Source organism: Naegleria lovaniensis (assembly GCF_003324165.1).
Source record: "Naegleria lovaniensis strain ATCC 30569 chromosome Unknown tig030, whole genome shotgun sequence".
Classification (NCBI taxonomy): domain Eukaryota; phylum Heterolobosea; class Eutetramitea; order Acrasida; family Naegleriidae; genus Naegleria; species Naegleria lovaniensis.
In genome coordinates, this window is record NW_025407852.1 from 174,379 (window position 1) to 194,124 (window position 19,746).

A 19,746-nucleotide genomic window follows, 5' to 3' on the forward strand; every position below is an offset into this window, starting at 1 on the left:
CAACAAAAAATCTTTGAACAAAACAAAAAAATTAGCACATAATTACTTGAGGTCAGAAACCCAGAGTATTAATTCCAATTTATTCCAATCAACACATTCCGAGAGTTGTAAATATTCGAGTCATACCACTTGTGTGAAAATGATTCCTCTTCATCATCATCAACGTGGTATTCCAATTTCAAATTCGTTGGTAAATTCTGTCATCCAAGCCTCATCATATGCATTGGCCTCTTCCGATCCTGACACTCCCTCCGATGATCGTTCATTATTAGGAGGTAAAATAGGTACACTCATCGGTCTTTTCATATTGAGTGTTGTTCTTGGATTGCTGCCGTACATTGTTCATCATTTATCTAAAATTGAGAAACTTCGGAAATTGAAAAAGGCATTGAAAATCATTCAATTAATCTTCATGTATTGCAATTGTGTTGCTGCTGGAGCCATCCTCGGAAGTGGTTTAACGCACTTGTTACCCGATAGTGTAGAGTCTTTTAATAATTATTTTGAAATTTATAACAATCAAAGTAGTAATACGGATGAAGCATCATCATCATCTTTCAATACCTTGAACCATTATTATAGTATTAAGGCTTTCATGGCTGGTGAAGATTCCAACAATTCTACTTTTACTCCCATTCCAGATACCGTTACGGAATATCCATGGGCCATGATGATTGCAGGAACGATATGTTTATTTCTAGTGGGATTGGATCGAGTCTTTTCGGAACATTCTCATGGCTCTTCTCAATCCTACGAAGGTGAAACACATTCTCATCATCACGGACATGAACATCATGATATGGGAATGAATAACTATGCTTCAGTTCAGGCTGGATCCAGTGGAATGGATGAAACTGCTGCTCTCATCCATCCGTCCTCATCCTCAGAACTGAAGAATGAATATTCGGAATTATTGTTGGAAGAACAGAAAGCGAAACGTAAATATGCCTTTCTGGTCAAATCGTTATTGTTCACGTTTGCAATTTGTGTGCATTCAGTGTTTGAGGCTTTTGCCTTGGGTTTAGAAAGTGATATGAATTCATTTATTTCTTTATTTATTCCAATTGTGGCACACAAAGGATTTGAATCTCTGACCACAGGTAGGTTTTTTCGTAATTCGATGAATTCAATTCATTGGTATAATCATGACGAAAAAGGATTTATTGTATTGAGATATACACTGTGTCGAGGATCCTTTCAGATTTGGATTTTACTGCAAGTAGCAATTTATGCTATAAGTACACCTGTTGGTATGGGAATTGGAATGGCTATAAGCAGTGATTTATCCCTATCGTACTTTATGATTGCTGGTATTATTCAGAGTATTGCTTGTGGATCCTTTTTATTTATTGCATGTTTTGAAATTATTCCAAGTAGCTTGGAGGAAAGTTCGACGATTGCGGGAAGATTTTTCAAAATGTTTTTAGTGGTCCTTGGATTTGCAGTCATGTGCATTTTGGCTGCTTTTAGTTAATTTTATTATTATGATTAAACTCAAATTGAAGAAACTATTTATTCCAAGCATGGTTGGTGGGTGGGCCACTTTTTCTTGTTGATCTTTTTCATCCTTTCGTTATTAATAAGGAATTTCTGTCCTCAAACAAGTCACACTTGCTTTGGCCAATACTTATCCTCTCAACAAGAAAATGAAACTGGTTTTGGAATGACACTACGAATTTATTGGAAAGCTTCACATAGTGATAGATCCCAAAAATACATCAAAATTATCAATATCATCGTCAACATCTTCAGTAGCTGCTGAAACCTCTTCATCCACAACATCTTCAGAAACATTGAAACCCAATAATTTCATCACCATTTTGGCATCATCGCCTTTTTCTTTAAAAATACATTCCATTCCACCACAAGTACAAGTGATAATAACGATGGTATTAGATTTGAGCTCATCAGAAATTTCAGTTTCATAAATTCTCTTAATGGATTGAGCAGTTTGCATGTTTGAAGTCCAAATATGCAAAATTTGTCTCGTCCATTGATCACCAATGACTCCGTTTGTAGAGTCAATAATTCCACTTAATTTCTTCTTCAATAATAGCTTGATCGAGACATCGCTCACAACTTCTTCTAAATTCATGAAATTGAAACATCGTGTGACAGAACATCCCATTAACGTTGTTTCATTGGTCATGGTATTATTAAGGGCGATACACATGTCTGTGATCTTGCTTCCCTCTTTATACACCAATTCCATTTCTGTTTTATGAAGAGAAACTCGAATGGAAGCACACAAACTCTCAATCAACATTTTGATGAATTCAAACGAGAGGACTTCAGAAAATACAGAATTTCCTCCAGCGTTTGGCACACACAAAATTCGTTGAGAGTCCTCAGAAAGTGTACTTCCTGAAGTCAATGCCAAGAATTGAGTGGCATTATCCATGGAAGAGTTGGCAGAGGTTGTTGTAGAATTCAAACTACATTCTGTAACGATACAACAACTCGAACTAGCAGTAGCAGTGGATAATTCATGTGTGACGAGTTCAGAATCTTGCGAAGAGATGATACATTGAAGATTGGATGACAAGGATGATGAAGATAAGGTTTGCTGCGAATGAGCAGTTGTACCACAAGAAGAACAAGATTCTTCTTGATTAGAATCCTCCCTTACAAGTGAGGAGGTTCGGGCATGTAGAGAAACAGCAGCAGCTGTCATCAATGCTTCTGGCATCATCGAAGCCTTGAGCAGAGTGTTCTTCTGATGCTTCGAGGAGTTGGAGGCTGTTCGGGCATGTGCTACTAGTCATGTTGCTCATGTTACATGACGAGGATTCAAGAGTGGAGGTCATTGTGTTGGTGGGTGTTTAGTGTGATGATCGGGGTCGTTTTGGGACTTGTTCAATTCTATTTTGTTTTTTTGTTCGTGTTCTAAAATTAACAAAGACGTTGGAACTCTGGATTAAAAAGCTTTGGAATGCATGCTGGAATATGAACTTCAATATTTACAAAACACGTTTTCTCGGAAAATCAACAAGACCAATACCGAGTCTATTATTAAAACTTATGATTTCTATTCTGCCAACACTTGAGTATCAATCACATCTTCCAAACGAAAGATTACGGCCACTGTTATGAGAAATCTCTGATCAATCAGCGAGAGGCTAGTCTTGGGGTTGATAACCTTACCCTAACGTTGGTTAGTTGATATTCAGGTTCCTTAATAATCTCATAAATCACAAGTCGATCATTTACCACTACTTGCTTAAAAACAGGGGAATGTTGAGCTGAGGTGCTACAGCGATTTCAGACGAGAAGAAAAATCGAATAGATCAAGCATACCAGTTGGAAGAAAAGGATCACATTGCAAATCATTCCTAAAATCAAAGCACAACAAAACAACTGTTGTTTAAGCATCATGATGGGTACCTCTTGAGCTTTATAATATACTGGAACGAGTACTTCATCGGAACATCTCTTTTCCATCTTGGTAGTGTGGTCCTGTGTGAGTGTGCTCTTGCTTGCTTCCATTTTTAAAGGCCTTTTAAAACATTCAATTCGTTGCCCTCTGGCTCGTCCTGACTCTACTTTGAAAAAAACACTTCAATATATTGAGATTTAATGTGGTTGTCAAAAGTGTTTGCTGAACTGAATACAAATCATTAGAGCAACGAGTAGGGCGATATGGTGTGAGTCTTTAAAGCATGTTGCACCGAAGGTTGCCTTAAATACTCTTGTAAAAGTATGTTGAATTTCATCACAGTACCATTGTTCTTCACATAGTATTCATGAAAATTGATGAAAACATAATTGTAGAGGCCTTGGAAGATATTCTCTGTGGTTGTTTGATGAGTTTGTTCGTCCTGTTCAAAATTTAAACCATAAAACACTTCAACAATTTCATGAGATCTAATCATGTTGATAAGAATTCCAGTAATGTTGATTCCTGAAATGGCAAATGGATACCACATGGTTGGATCTGATACGTCTTCCAACATTTCACGAGCTTCTCTTGTGTATAACACCACAAATCGGCTATTTCAATGAAATTTGTATAATTTTGCACAAAATTAATACCTACTGTAAATTAACTAATCCTAGCATTCCCATTCCTCTAAAATCAGTTCTATTGAATATTGAAATCATCAAGTCCACAAACATGTTAATCTAATTCTATTTTTGATTTCAAAACCTACTTTGGGTGAAGCCCTTGAAAACCAATTTCCTTCCAATCTGGAGATGTCAATTCTTCTCTATCGTCCATAAATGTGAGCGTGTGATTTGGTTTTAGCGTTGTCCACAAGCTCAATAATAAATTCTTATGTGTTGTGTCACTCAATTCAAAGGATGTTCGTGCCAAATTATCCAAATAATTGATACTTTGATTGAGATTGATCATGTGTCTAAGACAAGTTTTGCAAACCTTCTTGGAATGTTCAGATGTAAAACTATTTTTCCCCTTGATATTTCTAATTTTTCCGTAAACTGTTAAAAAATTGTTCATTCGGTAAAGATGAATTCTCCCAAACATGCACACACGTACCCTCATCGACATCTGTGAATTTTCTACTCAAATAGTAAAATGTTATATTTGTCTCCTTATTTGAATTTTCCTCCAACAAGGATGCCAACTGTTTGGATGTTCCTAAACTTTGCTCTAAAATTCTCCGTCGTCAGAATTTCCATTGACACAACATCATTACATACCAAACCGTTTCGTTACCACATAATTCGTATCTACTCCTTTTTGTTCTTCACAAATTCGTTCTAGTTCACATTTTCCGGTCAGTAAATGGATAATATATTTTATAATACTTTTGTATTGAGCCGGTAATAATCTACAGTTGAGCATCTCTCCATTCCTCCATACAACCAACAAGATCATGTTGTACCTACCTCCATAAAAATACGAATAATGAGGTTTGCCACATTCCGACAGTTGTGTTGAGAGAGGAGCCATTTTTTGTTTTTTAAAATCTAATTTTGCAGCAAACTCAACGTTATGATGACGCTGTCCAATTCATACGATGAAGGACATCCAATCAAAAAAATGCACAAACGAGTACTTTCCCTCTCTGCTCTTATGGCCAATAGGTCGCGAGCATTGATTTCATCAAGCTTCACTAATATCAACCAAAGCATGATCCGATCATTCTCTATCGGAATGATGAATTTACAAGCAAACAAACCTGAAATTGATGTTTTATCATTGATTTCAAACACACCATTCAAGAAGGAAATTGCTGATATTTTGTTGGCTCCTCTTGACAACAAGGATATTGAAGTGTTGCCAGAAGGAAGCCTGTTTTTACCTGAAATTAAGGTATGAAATCTATATTTGAATTTTCAAATCGATAATCATCCGTTGCTTAGTATCGAAGAATTTTAAACAAAGCCTTCTTGCCTGGAGGATGGGTAAGTGAAATTATTTCCATAAATATGGTGGATCACTTCACATTGACGATGAATCTTGTAAATACCACACCAATATAGTCGCTAATTCCTATGGGAGCCCATGAAATTAAGGACAAGTGCATTGTTCAAGAATATGCCTTAATTTGTCATGGCAAGTTTGTGTCACAAGTGTACGGAGAGCAAACCTTTGATCCATCTGAACAAAGCTTTAAAACACTTGGAACAGCACTTGAAGGTTGTAAATCAAATGCTCTGATGAGATGTTGCAAAGATCTTGGAATTGGTAAGTTCTTGAAAACATGGTCACAACACACTGACCCATTATATCCATTAATATTTAAACAACAAAAATAGGCTCAGAACTGTGGGATCCAAACTTTGTACGAGAATGGAAAAAGCACAATGTCGTTGCTGTGTTGTGTGAAAATGTTAAAAACAAAACCACCAAGGTGTTGTACAGAAGAAAAGACAGACCTGCTTTCCAATATCCTTACACTGAGAAGCAAATCATGAACCAGTAAAAGCAGAACACCCTCAACAGAATAAACATGGAGAGGGATTGAATACGAGAGAACTTCATTCTCTTCCTGCTTTGTCATTCACACGAATTGACAATGCCTGATTTTGAAACTTTGTCGACTTTGTAGTTGACCCAATATTTCTACACATGTCCGTCATCAATCAACACAGCCAACAACTTTTAGTGGATCCTCTCGAGAAGGCAAACCCAAACTACAATCTCCTGTCACAAAGGCAGAACATCAAACAAAAATTTCTCTCACTCATCATCAGCTGCCAAGTGCTGTTCGATCATCATCATCCTCATCACTCTCGTTCGATCGTTCACTTCTTGAACAATCAACAATACCCTTTTTGATCTTCCTTTTGTAATAAACCATTCCATCATCATCATTAATAATTCCCAACAAACAACAACATCATGAGAGGAATATTTGGTAAAAAGTCCACCAATACGACTAACACTTCTACTGCCAATAACAACAATGCCGATGATCTAAGTGATGATTCACCTTCCTCACCTCGTCAATCGCCATACAGTACTGCATCATCTTCGGCCAGTAGCAACACGACCGATGCTTCTTCTTCTGCATCAACAACAAATGCACAAAAGCAACCAGCTTCTGTGATGGGTACTTTTTGGAAGAGAGCAACAACTGTGGGTATGTGTTTGTATTGATATTATTGAGTTTTTTGTAAACGTTCGTCGTTATCAAATTTATTGTTATTATTATTATTTAAAAATTCATGATGACATCTCTCTGTACCTATGAATTGATCAATGGATAATTGTTCCACAAACGACAACAACAACAACAACAACATATTGGTTCTCTTCATGTATTTCTATTTTCTCCATTTGGGATGCAATATGATGATTTTTGATCTTTTCATCTTCTTTCCATAACGAACGAAAACACTCGTATGATAATCAAAATCATCATCATCATCATATCATGGAAATATATACTGACCTCACTCCCTCACCTTCCTCATTATAACATCAAAACAGGAAAACACAAAATCATGAAAACCATCGGAAAAGCAGAAGAAATTGAATTTCCTGATGATTTCATTCGTGCCAACCAAGCCTTCAAAGACTCTCAAACACACTACAAGGAAATGGATAAATTATTGAGAAAGTTTACCAAATCCTCTCAGAGCCATTCCGAAGATGAATTGACTCTAGGAACTCAATTCAAAGAATACGCAGCAACACTCAAATTGGACTATGTTTCGGGAGAGTCGTTTGCTCCTCCTCGTACCTTGTATACCAATTTGGAAGTTAACAAAATGTTTAACATGTTTGATCAGTTGGGTTGCTGTTTGGAACAACTTTCCGAATTACGTAGTAATATGAACAATGATGTTTCGAGCATTTTGTTGAGTAAGGTTCATGAAGCCATGGAAGAAGGAGATGCTTGTAAGAATCTCAAAGAATACTATAGAGAGGCTGTGGTGGAACACAATGTGGATGTGACACGATACAATACTCTCAAACAGAAATCCAATGATTTGGTAAAGATTAAGAATGCTGAAAAGGATGCTGAAGAGAAACAAAAATTAGCAAATCAAGTTCATGAGAATATCATGAAAGAGTTGCAATACCAAGAAGAACTTCGAGATTATGAATATTTGAATGCTATTCGACAATTTATTTCAGTCTATAGAACTTATTTCATTCAGGGTTCACAAGTATTGGACGAATTAGAGAGCCATCTCATTACAGGCAAATCCAGATCAGCCATGCGTTCCTATGACGTGAATGATATCATCAATTACAAGGAAATTCAGAATCAACAAGCTCAACAAGCACAGCAAGCTCAACAATCAAAACCTAAAAAACCAAAAGAAGACAAACAAGTCTTTGGTGTTCCACTCACAACAGTCATGAAGAGAGAACGAGAATTGAACCGCGACGTGGTTCCAAATATGTGTGTCGATTTATTCGAATTTTTAGAGTTGAAAGGATTGGACGTGGAAGGAATTTTCAGATTGGCTGGAGAAGTTGTAGGAGTGAGTTATGTGAAAAAAATGTATGACAATGGAAAGAAACATTTGGATTTGGGTGGAATGATTGCTACTAAGGAATTTAAAGACATTCACGTCGTTTCGAGTCTTTTGAAAATGTATTTGAGAGAAATGCCTGAGCCTTTACTTACCTACGAACGGTATGACTCCTTCTTGAAATTATTGCAATTGAAAGACGAGAGCGAGATTGGTTATGGAATGCTCAATTTAGTGAAACAGTTACCTATTGAACATATTGCCATGTTGGACAAGTTGATGAGATTTTTGAAAAAAGTTGCCGATCGTTCTGACGTGAATAAGATGACCATGTCCAATTTGTCGATTGTGTTCGGTGTGAATATTTTGAAGTCAGCTGATAACAATCCAATGAGAATGGCCAAAGACAGTCAAGCCATTAACAAGACATGTGAATTGCTGATTGGTCTCTATGAGGATTATATTGGAATTCATGTAAAGGATCAAATTGAGCAATTCCGACAACAGAGAATTCAAAAATTCCAAACGATTTCTGCTCAAACTGAAGAGACCTACTATGATCCTACGATTAACGAACCATTCAATGCATTTGAGGAAGAATCCAAAAAGAAGGGTTTCCTTCCACCTCCATCAAGAACAGCTTCCATGGTCACTTCACCAACCACTGGAACACAACCTCAATCTGTGTCAGCTTCATCGTCACCAAGTACCAAAACAATGCCATTGCCATCAAGACCTCAACGTTTGCCACCACAACCACCGAAACCAACACCAAAGCCAACATCAACGCCACCAGTTCACAGCACTAGTGTCAGTTTCGGAGGCCATTTGCAAGATGATGGTGGCTTTGTAGACGTACCTTTCAATAGCACCAATGATGAACAGGATCCTTTTGCTCAATTTGACAATGAACAGAAAAATAAGAAATCGTCATCTAATTTGTATCCTTCGGTGAACAATACCAAATGGGAAGACCCTAACGACTTTTTCTAGTTTTTGAAAGCGCTTCTCATGACACATTTGTACAAACAATAATATCTTAATAACATCTCATTAATTTATTTCATTGATACTATTTTGTTTGTGATAGATTTGTTGGAATACATGATTGTGCTTGATCCAAGCAAAACCAGCCCAGTCTCTAAACTTCTGCAACTCTAACCATGAACAGGACCTGTTTTTAACAAAAGCTGGAAAGTATTTATTGCTTGTTTGACACTAAGCGAGCTTGATCGGATTCTCCATCTCCATCAACACCGTAGAATTTGCCATTGCTGCCCTTCGTGAGGTGTTCCGTTGAAGCCCCTTGCTTTCTTCTCTTGAAAACGCAAGCTGTCACAACAGAAGCAACGGTCACAATTGCAATGATCACAATGGCAACGATAGTCAAAGCCATAATGACATTTCTAATTCCATTGTTTTGATACTCGGAAAGAATTTCTCTCGTTTGGACAAGGTCTTCAGTGAAAATACCATCAACCCCAATTTCAATAAATGTCGTAACCATTTCCTTAAAACTAGAAAAAGGAGTCTTGTTCATAAAAAATGGTTCAGATCTGAACGTGTAGGGGTGAGTAATTAGGTTATTAGCATGCACCTTTTCCACCCATTCTTTCGTGACAAGGCTAAAGTGTGGACCAATTCCAGTAGCACCAAATTTGGCAGCCTTTTGAAGTCCTTCCAGAGTTAAATACTCAGAGTATGGTTGATTGGTGTCGAATTGTGTTCTATTAACATCAACCAACATGACATATCCGAGCGGTGTAATACTGCGATCTTGCAGTATTTTTCTAATGGCAATTAAACTGGTGGATTCAAAGCTTTGGAACATGGTCCATTCCAAGTACTCAAATTTTGATAGTTCATTCACTAATAATCGATTAATGTCAACATTCAAAACATCAGCAAAGTATTTAGGATGCTTTGTTTCAATGTATAATTTGATTTTTTGATTTGAAGATGACATTGAACCAGGAGTGATTGCATTCACAAAACGAATTGCTTCTTCAAGCGTTGGCATCACAAAGAGAGTGTCAAACTTTGTTCCTCTTGGAATGGGTATCTTTCTTTCAATCGTAATTCTTGCAATTCAGCAGCTGTAAAATCCTCAATGAACCAGCCAGTGTAAGTTTTAAATTCCACAGTTTTTGTCTTTTTTCTATCTGCAAATTTTGCTACCGATGCCACATTTGTCACTTCTGTTATCATTGATTAATTTCAATAATTGTATATTGAAATGAATAATAATGGTGAAATATAGATGTCAATTTGATAAAGTGTAAACACCCATCCACCAAACATATCAACAATTTTCCAAAATCGATCCACATGAAATTTGTAAATCCATACATACCATCCAATTCAAAGCTATGTGTACACATCAAAATACCATCCTTGGATGGCATCACATCAAATTCAATATAATCAGCTCCATTCTGTTGAGCTAATAAATAGGATTCATAGGAATGTTCGGGTCTTAGATTAGGAGCTCCTCTATGTCCAATAACATCAAATCCTTTAGCTTCCATTCCCGATGACAACCACAACGTTATGGTCATCATTGTTGCCGTTATAAATAATAAATACAATGATGCTCTAGATTTCATTTTCTATCAACACTCTCCGGATGATTATAATATATTGACTTGCTATCTCAGTAATGGTTTCCGTTGAAAAAGGACTCTGAAGAACAAGTAATGAAACGTTGATGCCTTGTTGTTGAAAATACAATCAAGTAGAGTTTGAACGGAACGTTGAACAATGTCGGAAAAATTGGTGTTGTACCTTTGTAGAGAGATTAAAGGCTTTTTTTCTATTTTTTGTATTTGAATGAAATTGGGTGACGAAGGTTCATGAATCCATTCCTCTTTGAATTAAATTAATATTTTCATGGTTTTAATTAGAAATTGAGTAAGAAAGTGCTGAATTGCGTTTTCATCATTTCATCGGGCAGTTGGTTTGATGGCAAAAAAGAAGAATTAATAGAAAGAAAAAAATGTTGAAAACAACCAAACAAGTGTTTTTAAGTAAAGCCTCGCTTCATCATCATGCCAAGAATTCCTTGTTGGTGATGGTACCATCCAAGAAGGGAGGAATGATAGAATCAAGAAACTTTTCACAACAGATCCAACAGTTGAAAAAACAAAAGGAAACTGCGAATTCCGAGGCGCCCGAAGAAACAATTAGTGCTTCAAACGAATATCATCCAAGTTGTAAGTTGTGAGAGGAGTGTATTTTCAAAGATGATCAGTCATCTATTATTATGGAACATCCATACGGAATTTGGTTATGAAAATTTTGGTTATTTTCATTAGTAAATGATTTTGTTGCTTTCTGTAAAAGAAGAGGATTTGCTTATCAAGGCTCATCACTCTATGGTGGATTGTCTGGATCTTTTGATTATGGCCCTATTGGTTCACAGCTTAAAAAGAATCTCAAAGATTTATGGTGGAAAGACTTTGTAGAACTTCGTAGAGACTGTGTTGGAATTGATACACCAATTATTCTCCATCCCAAAGTATGGGAAAAGTCTGGCCACATTGGAAACTTTACAGATCCTTTAGTGACATGCTTAACATGCCACTCAAGATTCGAGTAAGTAATGAGAATACTTTCTCAGATATTGACGTACAATCAGAGTTGAGAACTTGCTTAAGAGGCAACAAAATCCATCCTCCAAAGATGTTGTTAACAAAATGGAAACTGCTAAAGAAAAAATGAATGGATGAATTCTAATTCTTCGCAAGTGACTTGTCCATGTGACAAGAAGAGCAACTCTTGGGATAAAATTCGAAATTTTGACATGCTTTTCAAGACAATGTATGGACCAGTTGAAAAAGAAGAAAATACTGCTTATTTGAGACCAGAAACAGCACAAGGAATTTTTATTAATTTTAATAACGTCATTACTACATCTAGAAAAAGGTTACCATTGGGTATTGGACAAATTGGTAAAGCTTTTAGAAATGAAATTTCTCCAAGAGATTTTATTTTCAGAACTCGTGAATTTGAGCAGATGGAGCTAGAGTATTTCTGTCACCCATCTACCTCGTCGGATTATTTCAAATATTGGGTGAACTTTTGTTATGAATGGCTGTTGAAAATAGGGTTGAGGAAAGAAAATGTGAGAATTTATACAAAGACTCAAGATTTGGCTCACTACTCCAAAGAAACATCAGACATTGAATATTTATTCCCATTTGGTTGGTCTGAAATTTGGGGAATTGCAAACCGAACTGATTATGATCTTCAAGCTCATGCTCAACCATCCAGTAAGTTTTTAATATTGAGTTGCAGTGTTTTTCAACATTTAACTCTTCTTCTCTTCAACAGAAAAGAAAGATAGACACACCTTTGAATATGTTGATCCTCAAACCAACGAAAGATATGTTCCACATGTTGTTGAGCCATCTGCTGGAGTAGACCGTGTATTATTCTCTCTTCTCTATGATGCTTATAATGTAGAGGACGTTCCAGGCGAGGAAGAGAAGCGAGTGGTCTTAAAGATTCATCCAGATCTTGCTCCTTATAAGTTTGCAGTCTTTCCACTCCAAAAGAAGCCAGCTGAGTTGATGCAAAAAGCTGAAGATATTTACAATAAGCTCTCAACAGTAGTAGCTACTGATTATGATGTTTCTCCAAGTATTGGAGTTTTGTATAGAAGACATGACGAAATTGGAACACCTTATTGTATCACTGTTGACCACCAAACCTTAAAGGATAATACTGTCACGATCCGAGATAGAGATACAATGAAGCAAATCCGTTTGAGCTGTGACGAGTTATTGAACAACCCTCAACATCTTCTCAAGAACAGCCCATTCCAGAGTGCTTAAATAGTTACGGATTGTTGAACAGCAAATGGGTAAAAGTAATTAACGATTAGCGTGAGATGACCACAAGATCCCAAAAAAATATTATTATGAAAGTTCCCCTCCGATATTGTTATAATAATTGTTATTTCCACAATTCAATATTACAACATTCTAGCACTAGGTTTCACTTGAATGCAATTCCATTCTTGAATCATGACAACAACCATCAGTATCCGTCTAATTTGTCTAATTTTAAAACGTTTCATTTCCATTCCGTAATATCATCGTTCAATCCTCTTTAGAGCCTTCTCATCATCACTCTAAAAAAATGTCTTCAACCACTCCAGAACAGTCATCATCTTCCGAAGATGAATTATCGTCATTAAAAGTTACGTCCTCGGTACCATCACAACATGGCGACGATTCTCTGACTCACCAAACTCCTCTTTCACCAGTTCCTCACTCATCTCACAATTTTTGGAAGCTTGAGAGTATTCATAATCCTGTTTATCATGTTCATGATGATCACGAAGATCATTTGTATCAACAAGAAAAACATATTTATTTAAAAGAACATCGATTCCATAAAGCCACTCATGATAAATATAAGGAATATTTGGAAAAATTACCCTCGGGGCCATTAACGAAAGAAAATCAACCACCTATTCATATCACAGAACAAGAGCAAAAGATATTTGATTTCTTACTTCAAGTAAATGATTATTACAAATTAGGAACAACATTGAGAGTGGCAGGAGGATGGGTAAGAAACAAGTTGTTGGGATTGGATGGTGATGATATTGACATTGCTCTCGATAATATGATGGGAGCAGAATTTGCACAATATGTGGAAAAATACGAAAAACTGAAAGGACTACCAACTAAATCAATTGGTATCATTTCTGCAAATCCTGAACAAAGCAAACATTTAGAAACTGCTACAACGCATATTTTTGGTCAATCTATTGATCTTGTGAACCTCCGTAGCGAGGAATATGCTGAAGAGTCAAGAATACCTTCAAACATTTCTCTGGAACTCCACAACAAGATGCATTTCGTAGAGACTTGACAATTAACGCTCTCTTTTACAACATCAATGAAAAGATTGTTGAAGATTTCACAGGAAAAGGTATTCATGACTTGAAGAGAAAAATTATTCGAACACCACTTCCTCCTGTTCAAACATTTTTAGACGATCCTTTGCGTATTTTGAGAGCAATTAGATTTGCTTGCTTCTTTGACTTTTTAATTGCTGATGAAATTATGGATGCCGCTCACAATCATGACGTTGATGTTGCACTTGCTGAAAAAGTAAGCAGAGAACGTGTAGGCACAGAAATTTTGAAAATGTTAAAGGGTCACGATCCTGTGGGAGCCTTTGCTTTAATTGGAGAAATGCAAATTAAGCACATCATTTTCACATACTCGACTGGCCCAAAGAAAAAGAAAGATGCGTTTCCAAGGGAATATTTACGCCCTATACCAATGGAATTTAAAGATAATATGCATTGGGAAAACGCTCTCTATAGAATGCGTATCATGATTAAGCTTTCAAAACGATACAAATTGGATCTGGATGAGCGTGCCGAGTTATTGCTGGCTGCCTTCATATCGCCACATACTGACGCCAGCATGCAAAAAGCAAGCATTGAGGAAATTTGTTATAATCTTATTGTGTCATCATTCCGGTTACCACTTAAATTGGCGGCCAATGTATCTACCATTATTTACGGAGCTCAAAAAATTAAGAGCAAGGTATTGGTTTGTGAAGACAAGAAAGAGACTCTTGATGAAGACTTCTTTAGTGACATTATTCTACAAGATCGGGAGTTTGTTGGTAAATGGTTGAGAAACTTTGTTAAAGAGCTTTACGACAAATCTCTCATGCTATGTAACGTCATTGACACACAAGGAACCGAATTTACAGAGAAGCGTTGCTTCCGTGCTGTCAAATTCCTCAAAGCATTGAACGAAAAGCACAGAAGATTAGTTGAAATCAGTCAAGATTCTTCACCACTACGAGGTGACGAAATTGCTCGACTTTTAGAAACAACACCAGGCCCAGTGGTAGCAGAAGTGATTGAGGATCTAACAAACGAACGATTTAAAAAGTATCCAGAAAAGTTTGAGAAAGAACAAGCTTTGGAATGGCTTTCAAGACATGCTGCCACCTACAAAGCTAATATTAATTTGAATCCAAAGAAAAAAGTGAGAAAGTAATGGAATAAACATGAACACTTTCAGCTGTCCAAAGAGAAAGTCCTTTTTCCTCCATACACGATAGTTTCATTGAAACAATCAGGCAGCACAAGAGTTTCCATTTACAGATTAAAAAAAATGAAGAAATTGGTGATTTCATCCTCTGCTGTATTTAGGAAGAAGAGTGTGTGGGAGCTCTCTCTTCCAAATGCGAGTCATCAGTTACCTTCTTCTAGCATCAATAATTTTCCATCATCCATAGTAGATTCTCGAATGAAACAACTAGGGTCATCAAGTCCTGTCTTTAGACAAAAATCAATTCTTTCCGATTTGAATAGAACACAAACTCAGCAACAAAAATCCAAGTCTTCATCAGATTCTGATCAGCAAGAACAACAAAAGAAGAGTTTTTCAGCTGGACAATCCACATCGGGATCCAAATTTAAAAAGTATGCCATATGGACTGCCATAGGTTTATTGAGCACAGCAGGATGGCTTGAATTAAATTATAGAAGCAGTCCAGAATTTTCAACTGGGGACTATATCAGAAAATTAATCTATGGAAATCCTTATAGAAATTATTTTAATACAAAGAATGGAGTAATTTTGGAATTGTCTGTCGATAATAACGCTACGGTTGCTGACGCCAATGACGTGGGTGAGGGCACAAAGAAACTAGTTTACATTTCAGAAGAAGGACATATTCACTTGATTATTCCAGATAATTTTGTTCAACCAGGCTTACTCGCAAATGAATCATCTGCGTTCAGAGATTCTGGTAAATTCCGATTGACTGACATTACAGGAAATGACCTTATTCTTGAATGGAACAGAATTAACACTGTTCTAAGAACAAATCTACAATCCACCATGACGCCAACTGAAGAGGTTTTGAAAGCATGTGCTTACAAGTATGTGGAGTCATTACTGGAACGAACGGAGGGAGTCACCATTCAAAGAACCGAATATATTCACATTCCTAATCCAAAATTTCCCAAGGCCTCTGCTTCAAGAAACTTACCACCTCCTCTTGATCCAATGCCAGCAGATCTTCCTTATAAACGTATTGCAACAAAGAGTGGTATAGATATGGTTGTGGTTGTGAGCTCTCATCCTGTACAAACAGACTCTGAAAAGAAGTTGTGGCGTGGTGATTTGTGGTTCATTCATTTCCCTTATGTCTATCACTTTAGTGTGAATCATCCAGAACAAGGCATGGAATTGGCCAACTTTTTGCACAATCTTAAATTAGATCCAAGCTCTCCACAAGCTAGAGACGTTGTGAAACAGGCTGCTTTGCAATTAACCAACAAACCTGAAGTACTGGAACAAATCACAAACAAAACATTCTCGCCAGAACGATTGACACAAGACCCTGAAAAGATTGCCATGTTAGTAAGGAACGATCTGTTGCGTCTGCAGCACGACAGTTTCTGCAAGTTCATATCTGTGTAAATGGGGATCGAAATAAATGAATGGATTGGTATGTGTGTAGGATGAACAACTAAAGAAATAATTGAAAAATTCATTAAGTTCATTAATTGCTACAAATCATTAGGAGCTTTACTTGGCATACTTCTTGGTGAATTCACGAGCAGTCTTGTCAAACTTGGTCCTGTCATTGACATAAACTTCAGCAGCATCGGCATCAAGTGGCGAGGCTGTATTTGGATTTCTCATTAATTCTTGAATGGCCAATACGACTGCTTCTATGTTACAAGTTGGTTTCCATTCATCGTTTTTCAAAATACCGAGACAAATACTTCCGTCATTGTTATCAAAGTTTGGATGGTAGGTCTTTGTCTTACAGATGAATTTAGGAGGATTGAATGGGTAGCTAAAATGGTTGATGATGGAAATTAAAATCATGAATTAAAATTGAATTTACAATAATATTATTATCATTTGTTGTATGGCAATTGTAGATTTTCCAATTTGATCATCAAGAATATTCCCAGTGAGTCATCCCGTCGGATCATATTGAGAAATTTATATTCAATATTGATGAGGGAAACAAATTAACAATATTCATTAATATTAGAGATTCAAATTATTCGCACGATCAACACTTACTTGTCAGGAAGTTGAGCATCAAATTCAAACTTTCCTCCTTCATAAGGTGTATTTGTAGGTCCAGCAATAACAATCTTCCAATGTCTCATATTATCATTGACAAGATCAAAGGAGCATCCTTCTACTGGCTTGGTCTTTATTTTGTTGAATTCCTTCAAGGGTCTATTGGCTGCTTGGGACATTTTTTTTTCTCTTTAAAAATAGAATTAAGTTCTTGAAGAAAACACTTTATGAATTTTGACAGAATTTGATTCTCAAGATTCTTTTGGATCTACACAAATCCACTCAGTAAGGCCTCAATTATTGATGGCACGTAAATTTCGCAAACTTTGTTCGTGGAGCTTCTTTTCATGTTCCATTCGCTTATACACAGGTTTTACCAAGCACGCCAAAGCCACACTACATAATAACATGGACATGCAGAACCACATGGAATTTTGCATGGAAAGAACGACTTCTCTGCCACTTCTTGGATCTATTTGTGTTTGTTTGAGAGCTTCTGAAATAAATATAAAAATAACACTCATCAAATTACCAATTCCAAACATGAGAGATGCACTGAATGATTCAGGGACGGGATATGTCAATTCACAGGCCATTTCAAGCATGATTGGAACAAGAGGAATTCCAAAGAATCCAATAAGGCAAATGGAGACCATTGCTAAGATGAAATGAGTGTCTGTGCGTATTGCAAGGTTGTTCACTGAGAACCAAACATAGCAACCAGCGGCAGGAATTCCTGCAATGAGTAAAATTAATTTGTATCGTTTAGTAATGTCTGCTGCAACTCCAAATCTACAATTATCAGAAATTCCACCATTCCATTTATATTAATTTTACGAAATGATAAGATTAGTTCAACAAAGTAGAGTTATGAGAAAAAGTTCAATATTAAATAATAATATTAGTAAACTGTCATAATAATTTCACTTACAAGGCAGCTCCAAGTAGACCGGTAGCCACAAATGAAATTCCCATAAATGCAACTTCATTGACACTGTATCCTTGAGGTGTCGCGATGGAATTCAACTCTGTCAGGAAACAATTAACAGAGCCCACTCCAAATCCAAACGCTAGCCAAATAAATATAAATGGAATATTTGTGAACATTTTCTTGACTTCATGGAGAAATGATAATTCTTCTTCTGGGCTTTCTTCATTTACCATGTAAGGTGGAGAGGGTGGTTTATCTTGGAAGAATATCACGACAATTATTAAGAAGACACTCGCAAGAATGGCCTGTAGCGCCAATAACTCGATCATTCCAAGGTCGTTGTTGTAATTAGCATCTCCTAATTTTGTTTGTATGCAATTCCAAATCCAAAATTCATAGAATAAACATTTAAGAGGAGTGAATAAAATTTCATGATCTTACCTGCTAGACCAGCTGCAGCACCAAATGCAACACCTGTACCAACAATGTTTAAAAACGATGTAATGGTTGTTGCAATAGTACGTTGCTTGGCAGGAAACCAAGTTTTGGAAAGCAAAGTACCAGTATTGACCTAATGTTCAAAAAATTAATATTTTCATTAGAAACAGAAACATCAATATTTTTGATATTATTTACAAATTCAAGTAGCTCAGTAAATGAAATGGCTTTCCAATAATTCATAACACACTTACGACAAACGGCGAAGACAGTGCTCCCACCACATATCCAGCAAATGCAATCCAAAAGAATAATTCTTCTCCAGATTTAAATCCTGCAAACCTAATCCAAGCTGAAATAAACCTGTAAACAATCATAATTGTCACACATTCACAAACGAAACGAAATTAGGTAAGTTCACTTAGCAAAATCAATGACATTTACATACGCTAAAATTGATCCAATAAATAATGAAAATCTTAAACCTTTTTTCTTCATCGTATAAGCAGCAAGTAAACCCACTGGAAAACTCAACATTAAATATACAGAAGCAGTTAATGAAACTTTCCAACCATCGGTCGCTTTCATTCTGTAATATCTCAAAACGCTCGATGTAATGGAGGTGAACATGGTTTGATAAAAAGCAGACAATAACGCTACAACAATGATTTTTGTGAAAAACCCATGATCAATAATATTTCAAATAATGATACGTTCAATTCTGACAATAATCAATCAACATACATTGCATGGACTGAATGAGAAGAATAAACCATCGCCTTTTATAAACCTTCGGAGTCTTGACGAGAAGTGGTTTAGCCTCATCATACTCACTCTGGACAGCCTCGTTGTTATTGTTGTGGTCGTTGGTTTGATACGTAGAACTCACACCTGTTGGATCATCGGAAGAGAGAATGGGTGTTGTTTCATTCGTATCCATCTTCTATTTTGTTTGTATTGGATGAATGTAATGATGATGACGATGAAGATGGTTCCGATCAGGGAGTGAGATAGATTTTTGGTACCAACAACAATGAAGGATCAATTTTTTGATGAGAAATAAGTTGGAAGCGGATGAGAATTATTTCAAATAAATCGTTTTAGTTTTTCTGAGATTTACAATCTTTAACAATGTTGAGGAGAATTGAAAAGTTTTAACCTTAGTTCCATGAAACAACATTGATTGCTACAAAATGATAAGGTGAAATAAGAATCACAGATCCATAACTTGTTTTGAGCACGTCACTTGTCAACATAAGGTTTGCCAACAATTTAAAAATTCAGCCATTGGCCTCTCTATAACAACATCTCTTGATCTGTAATTCACATTCAACGCAATCACATATTTCATCTCTTGTTCGTGAAAGTGTTCTTTTTTCTACGAAAAGGAAT

At 36.3% G+C, this 19,746-nt stretch overlaps 13 protein-coding genes across 13 annotated transcripts; 7 read left to right on the forward strand and 6 right to left on the reverse strand.

Annotated features, from left to right (window-relative positions):
- Positions 1-139: 139 nt before the first annotated feature.
- On the forward strand, positions 140-1,474 carry C9374_007632 (uncharacterized protein; the record flags this gene model as incomplete). The annotated part of the gene is made up of 2 exons (XM_044697619.1): positions 140-1,100; positions 1,158-1,474. The coding sequence occupies 2 exons, from the start codon at positions 140-142 to the stop codon at positions 1,472-1,474; spliced, it is 1,278 nt and encodes a 425-aa protein (XP_044546256.1).
- A 216-nt stretch (positions 1,475-1,690) lies between these two features.
- Positions 1,691-2,689, reverse strand: C9374_007633 (uncharacterized protein; the record flags this gene model as incomplete). Its single annotated transcript, XM_044697620.1, has 1 exon — positions 1,691-2,689. The coding sequence occupies one exon, from the start codon at positions 2,687-2,689 to the stop codon at positions 1,691-1,693; it is 999 nt and encodes a 332-aa protein (XP_044546257.1).
- Positions 2,690-3,617: 928 nt separating this feature from the next.
- Positions 3,618-4,886, reverse strand: C9374_007634 (uncharacterized protein; the record flags this gene model as incomplete). Its single annotated transcript, XM_044697621.1, has 6 exons — positions 3,618-3,990; positions 4,037-4,081; positions 4,152-4,440; positions 4,499-4,612; positions 4,663-4,793; positions 4,852-4,886. The coding sequence occupies 6 exons, from the start codon at positions 4,884-4,886 to the stop codon at positions 3,618-3,620; spliced, it is 987 nt and encodes a 328-aa protein (XP_044546258.1).
- A 119-nt stretch (positions 4,887-5,005) lies between these two features.
- C9374_007635 (uncharacterized protein) lies at positions 5,006-5,891 on the forward strand (the record flags this gene model as incomplete). The annotated part of the gene is made up of 4 exons (XM_044697622.1): positions 5,006-5,278; positions 5,329-5,370; positions 5,449-5,653; positions 5,725-5,891. The coding sequence occupies 4 exons, from the start codon at positions 5,006-5,008 to the stop codon at positions 5,889-5,891; spliced, it is 687 nt and encodes a 228-aa protein (XP_044546259.1).
- Positions 5,892-6,310: 419 nt separating this feature from the next.
- Positions 6,311-8,889, forward strand: C9374_007636 (uncharacterized protein; the record flags this gene model as incomplete). Its single annotated transcript, XM_044697623.1, has 2 exons — positions 6,311-6,551; positions 6,902-8,889. 2 exons carry the CDS (start codon positions 6,311-6,313, stop codon positions 8,887-8,889), a joined length of 2,229 nt encoding a protein of 742 aa, XP_044546260.1.
- A 208-nt stretch (positions 8,890-9,097) lies between these two features.
- On the reverse strand, positions 9,098-9,862 carry C9374_007637 (uncharacterized protein; the record flags this gene model as incomplete). The annotated part of the gene is made up of 1 exon (XM_044697624.1): positions 9,098-9,862. One exon carries the CDS (start codon positions 9,860-9,862, stop codon positions 9,098-9,100), a length of 765 nt encoding a protein of 254 aa, XP_044546261.1.
- A 53-nt stretch (positions 9,863-9,915) lies between these two features.
- On the reverse strand, positions 9,916-10,424 carry C9374_007638 (uncharacterized protein; the record flags this gene model as incomplete). The annotated part of the gene is made up of 2 exons (XM_044697625.1): positions 9,916-10,094; positions 10,250-10,424. The coding sequence occupies 2 exons, from the start codon at positions 10,422-10,424 to the stop codon at positions 9,916-9,918; spliced, it is 354 nt and encodes a 117-aa protein (XP_044546262.1).
- Positions 10,425-10,891: 467 nt separating this feature from the next.
- Positions 10,892-11,624, forward strand: C9374_007639 (uncharacterized protein; the record flags this gene model as incomplete). The annotated part of the gene is made up of 3 exons (XM_044697626.1): positions 10,892-11,108; positions 11,211-11,490; positions 11,534-11,624. The coding sequence occupies 3 exons, from the start codon at positions 10,892-10,894 to the stop codon at positions 11,622-11,624; spliced, it is 588 nt and encodes a 195-aa protein (XP_044546263.1).
- Positions 11,625-11,713: 89 nt separating this feature from the next.
- Positions 11,714-12,731, forward strand: C9374_007640 (uncharacterized protein; the record flags this gene model as incomplete). Its single annotated transcript, XM_044697628.1, has 2 exons — positions 11,714-12,167; positions 12,229-12,731. 2 exons carry the CDS (start codon positions 11,714-11,716, stop codon positions 12,729-12,731), a joined length of 957 nt encoding a protein of 318 aa, XP_044546264.1.
- Positions 12,732-13,038: 307 nt separating this feature from the next.
- On the forward strand, positions 13,039-14,930 carry C9374_007641 (uncharacterized protein; the record flags this gene model as incomplete). Its single annotated transcript, XM_044697629.1, has 2 exons — positions 13,039-13,767; positions 13,815-14,930. The coding sequence occupies 2 exons, from the start codon at positions 13,039-13,041 to the stop codon at positions 14,928-14,930; spliced, it is 1,845 nt and encodes a 614-aa protein (XP_044546265.1).
- Positions 14,931-15,047: 117 nt separating this feature from the next.
- On the forward strand, positions 15,048-16,364 carry C9374_007642 (uncharacterized protein; the record flags this gene model as incomplete). Its single annotated transcript, XM_044697630.1, has 1 exon — positions 15,048-16,364. One exon carries the CDS (start codon positions 15,048-15,050, stop codon positions 16,362-16,364), a length of 1,317 nt encoding a protein of 438 aa, XP_044546266.1.
- Positions 16,365-16,472: 108 nt separating this feature from the next.
- C9374_007643 (uncharacterized protein) lies at positions 16,473-17,164 on the reverse strand (the record flags this gene model as incomplete). The annotated part of the gene is made up of 2 exons (XM_044697631.1): positions 16,473-16,746; positions 16,983-17,164. The coding sequence occupies 2 exons, from the start codon at positions 17,162-17,164 to the stop codon at positions 16,473-16,475; spliced, it is 456 nt and encodes a 151-aa protein (XP_044546267.1).
- Positions 17,165-17,278: 114 nt separating this feature from the next.
- Positions 17,279-19,294, reverse strand: C9374_007644 (uncharacterized protein; the record flags this gene model as incomplete). Its single annotated transcript, XM_044697632.1, has 6 exons — positions 17,279-17,777; positions 17,917-18,274; positions 18,358-18,487; positions 18,609-18,717; positions 18,803-19,010; positions 19,099-19,294. 6 exons carry the CDS (start codon positions 19,292-19,294, stop codon positions 17,279-17,281), a joined length of 1,500 nt encoding a protein of 499 aa, XP_044546268.1.
- Between the last annotated feature and the right edge of the window lie 452 nt (positions 19,295-19,746).